At 32.7% G+C, this 2,639-nt stretch overlaps 1 protein-coding gene across 1 annotated transcript in view; it reads left to right on the plus strand.

Annotated features, from left to right (window-relative positions):
* The window catches only part of LOC107604688 (WAT1-related protein At5g07050), a 4,338-nt gene continuing 2,695 nt past the window's right edge, over window positions 997-2,639 (plus strand). Inside the window, exons 1-5 of the mRNA XM_016306338.2 lie at window positions 997-1,355; window positions 1,460-1,522; window positions 1,638-1,754; window positions 1,848-2,103; window positions 2,471-2,629. Of these exons, the coding sequence (XP_016161824.1) occupies window positions 1,135-1,355; window positions 1,460-1,522; window positions 1,638-1,754; window positions 1,848-2,103; window positions 2,471-2,629 (816 nt within the window). The 5' untranslated portion in view covers window positions 997-1,134. The remainder of the gene's footprint in view (window positions 1,356-1,459; window positions 1,523-1,637; window positions 1,755-1,847; window positions 2,104-2,470; window positions 2,630-2,639) is intronic.

Here is a 2,639-nt window from a genome sequence, read left to right on the forward strand (position 1 = left end):
TAATACATTGACTTTATTTTATCTTGATATATATAGTAGATATTATAAATAAGTCTATAATATATAGCGAGTCAATTGGAGCTCTTCATGCTTATATTTCTTATATTCATAGAAAATAAATCTATATATTTCATATAAAACCCTGAAATTTTAGCATCAGCAATCACCAAACTCTAGGTCGTAGAATAAGTGGAGGGGAACCCACCATCCTCATCATTCACTACCTCCATGAAACTTTAGGCAAACTCTACCTAATTGCGTATCGTTATTATGATGTTAATTTGGACTTAATTTTTGCAAAGTTGGATCAAATACTTTCTTGAGAAAATATGTATCAGGTAGAATTATGCTAGACTTAAATTTGATATTTAACGATATTTTGAGCAAGATTATTGAAATCAATTAAAGAAACACTTCGGAGTTTTTTTTTCTTTAAAAAAAAAAAAAGAGAACAACGAAGTTACTATGGAGTGTTTTTGTTTTATGTGAAATATTATATCAATTCACCAATAATTGTTCTTGGATTTAATTTTAAGGAATTCATTTTTATTTAATAATATTTAAAAATAAATGAGAGAACAATCATTGTTCTTAATGAAGACGTTTGTTGTATATTTTGGTTGTTGAGGCTTAGTGATGTATTTGTTGTGTTTGTCAAAAACTTGTGATTTTAATAAATTTTTGATAATAATACTAGTATAATTATAATTAACCTTAATTTGTGTATTTTGAGTAAAAGAAATCTAATAATTGGAACAGATATTTTACCACGTGGAATCCATATTATGTGAAACGCAATGCATGCACTAACTAATATAGTAGTAGTATTCTATCCAATAAGGTACAACATGCGCTTACGTAATAACAATAATAATAATAATAATAATTAATAACAACAATAATGAAAAAGAAAGCAAGTGAAGTATTGACGGTGAGAAACAAAACACATACAAGTATACAACCATACCCTCAAACCACCCTTATAAATACCCTTCGAGGGTCACCATTTTCACTTAGGAGACACAAGCAACAACAACAAAGTGTTTCTGTGTGTTCTTCCTCTTCACTACTCAGCCTTCTTCTTGTTATTATTACTACCCTTTTACTTGTATACAAGAGATTAAAGAAAAAAATATGGAAGTAAACAACAACAACAATGGTGGATGTTGTTGTGGAAGTCTTTTTCAGAGGTGCAAGCCTTACATAGCAATGATATCTCTGCAATTTGGGTATGCCGGAATGAACATAATCACAAAGGTTTCTCTCAACCGCGGCATGAGCCACTATGTTCTTGTTGTCTATAGACATGCCTTTGCTACTGCTGCTATTGCTCCCTTTGCTCTTGTTCTTGAGAGGTATACCACTACCAACCTTACAAAACATGACAATGGATCACATATTTCATCGCCTTTCTTTGTTTTCAGTCCTCTCATCACACCTTCTTTGTTGTTTTTTGTAGGAAAGTGAGGCCTAAGATCACATTCCTTATGTTCATGCAAATGTTTGTGTTGGGTCTTCTTGGGTTAGTACATAGTTTTCATTGAAATTTAATTGATCAATTAATTAATATCGTAACAACATGCTCTACAGAGTTTAACTTTTCCCCTGTTTTCCTCTGCTCTGTTCTGTTCTTATAGGCCTGTGATTGATCAGAACTTATACTACATGGGTTTGAAATTTACATCCCCAACGTACTCGTGTGCTCTAAGCAACATGCTCCCTGCAATGACGTTTGTGATGGCAGTTATTTTCAGGTATAGAATTCTCTTCTGTTTGATAACTATCTCAAGACACAATCTTTCTGTGTTAAGAGTTGTTGGCTGATTTTTTGTTGGTATAAATATTAGGATGGAGAAGTTGGACATGAGAAAAGTGAGGTGCCAAGCTAAGGTGATTGGAACAGTGGTAACAGTAGTTGGGGCAATGTTAATGACATTGTACAAAGGCCAAGTCATTAACTTCTTCTGGTCTCATTACATGCACCACCCAAGAAACTATGTACCTGATAACACCACCACTAACTCTGGTGAAACCGATTGGGTCAAGGGTTCCATTCTTCTCATCTTTGCTACCCTTGCTTGGGCTTCCTTCTTCATCCTTCAGGTAAACCAAGACCTATTTTTGTTCTCCTTTTAGCGTCCCTATTCTTACTAGGATATAATTTCTATACGAGTAATGATGGGTAAACATTACTGTGTTTCGAATATTCTTATTTTTTAAGAATTTCAGATGTTTTTTTTATGTTAAATATTGGCTGTAATGTTAGTTGTGTAATATTAGCTACTAAAATGATATATATTATTATATTAATAAAAAATGTCTGACTAATTTATTTACTATCTTAGAAGTCTTACAAATATAAACATGTGAATGAATAACCGTTTAATAGTATGTTTTTAACCTTTAATTATTAAGATTATAATTAAAGTATTTGAAGAATAAAATTGGTTATTTTGTGTGATTAATGCAGGCAGTGACATTAAGAAAATACCCAGCTCAGCTCTCACTAACTGCCATAGTGTGCTTCTTGGGAACACTGCAATCAATTGCAGTAACCTTTGTGATGGAGCACAGTCCAAATGTTTGGACCATTGGCTGGGACATGAACTTGCTAGCTGCAGCCTATGCTGTAAGTCTTT

Source organism: Arachis ipaensis, chromosome B06 (assembly GCF_000816755.2).
Source record: "Arachis ipaensis cultivar K30076 chromosome B06, Araip1.1, whole genome shotgun sequence".
NCBI classification, from domain to species: domain Eukaryota; kingdom Viridiplantae; phylum Streptophyta; class Magnoliopsida; order Fabales; family Fabaceae; genus Arachis; species Arachis ipaensis.